The following is a 1,485-nucleotide window of genomic DNA, read 5'->3' on the forward strand; positions in this document are numbered from 1 at the left end:
AGGAGGTAACACCTGATTTGGTATTAAGAGGATGAAGAAGCAGGAAACTGATGTGTGTACAGCAAACTGAGTTTTTAAATGAAAGGATTTTGTGTCTTTAACATACCTGCTACATAGAAAATAAAATTACCTTTAAGTCTCGGTCTTGGTGTCACTGGCCAGAGCTAAACGTCTCTTCCCATATGTAAGGTGACTAGATTACTTTTTTGGCTTTAAAATGCCTGCCTCCTGGGGAGGTGAAAGTGGGAGACGATGGAAGCCTGCGGCTTAGAGGGATAAGAACGAGATGGCTCCACTGAGAATCCGCGCTGAACGTGAGAGGGAAATCCTCCTCCAGCCTCGGAGGGGGTGTCTCCCCCAATACCAGCGCCCTCCCCCCGGGCCCGCGGGGCGGATCTGCTCTGCTCAGTAGCTGCAGCGGCTGCGGCAGAACCCCGGGGCTGAGCGGCGGCGGCCTCCTGGCAGCGCCAGGGAGCGGGGCTCGCAGCGCCCGAGGCCCTGGGGAGAGCCCGCCGAGGCTGCGCCGCGATGGAAGAACGTCGAGTGGCGCCGAAGCCACCGGGGACGGACTTCGTCCCCAGCTCAGCTCCTCTACAGGTTGGCGGGGCCTGCTCCGAGCGCCAGCGAGGCGAAAGAGGCCTGCGCCTAGGGCTTGGCAGCGGCAGCCGGCAAACGAGGCGGGCGCAGCGGGGTAACGGACGAGCCCTAGCCGCTCTCGGGAGCCTACGCCGCCTCGGCCGCTCATTGTCTCTCCCCTTCCACCCGGGGGGCAAACAGGAAGCGCGCCGCCTGGCCGAGCGACGGACGGGCGCCCGGACCAATGAGCACAGCCGACGGAGAGCGCGGCGGCGAATGAGAGCGAAGAAGAGGGGCGGAACTTCCGGGCAGGCTGTCACCCTCTTCCCCCCTTTTGGGCTGGAGGCTCCACCTTTTGTGTTTCCCGCACAGTCAATCAAAATAGGAAAAAAAATCCCCGGACCGCTCCGGCCGTGTCCGCCGCCGCTTCCCGCATCCTCTCTCGCCGCCGCCGCCTTCGCTCCTCACCATGTGTAAGGCGGCGGGGAGCCCCGCCTGAGGTGCCCTAAACACACTATGACTGGTACGTAAAGCCGAGAGAGAGCAACCCTTGCTGCCGCCGCCGACCACAGCCCGCCTGGGGCCGCCGCCGCCGCCGCCGGCCCCCGGCCCCGAGTGTGCGACCGAGTGTCTGAGAGAGGCAGAAAGCCGCATTCCCCTCCGCCTCCCCTCCCCGCCAGCCACCGTGCAGCTTCCCGGCCCCAGCCACGCCGTCTTCCCGCCGGCCCCGGGGCGGGCGGCCCGGCCCGCCGGGAGCACGTCCCCCTGTGTGCGGGCGCGGGTGTGTGAGTGACTGACGGTGCGAGAGGAGCGAGCGCGAGTGCGAGCGAGCGGCGCGAAGGGAAAGGGGAGGAGAGGAGAGGGGGCAGGGGCAGCGCGGGGAGGAGGAGGAGGGAGGAGGAGGAGGAG

General features: G+C 65.7%; 1 protein-coding gene across 1 annotated transcript in view; it reads left to right on the top strand.

The window, feature by feature from the left end:
* The first annotated feature begins 528 nt into the window (after positions 1 to 528).
* Sp3 (Sp3 transcription factor) overlaps positions 529 to 1,485 on the top strand; it is a 56,588-nt gene continuing 55,631 nt past the window's right edge. The window contains exons 1-2 of the mRNA XM_005393193.2: positions 529 to 1,049; positions 1,110 to 1,357. Coding sequence (XP_005393250.2) covers positions 529 to 1,049; positions 1,110 to 1,357 — 769 coding nt within the window. The remainder of the gene's footprint in view (positions 1,050 to 1,109; positions 1,358 to 1,485) is intronic.

This window comes from Chinchilla lanigera, unplaced genomic scaffold, assembly GCF_000276665.1.
Source record: "Chinchilla lanigera isolate Chin_1 unplaced genomic scaffold, ChiLan1.0 scaffold00048, whole genome shotgun sequence".
Taxonomy (NCBI): Eukaryota; Metazoa; Chordata; class Mammalia; order Rodentia; family Chinchillidae; genus Chinchilla; species Chinchilla lanigera.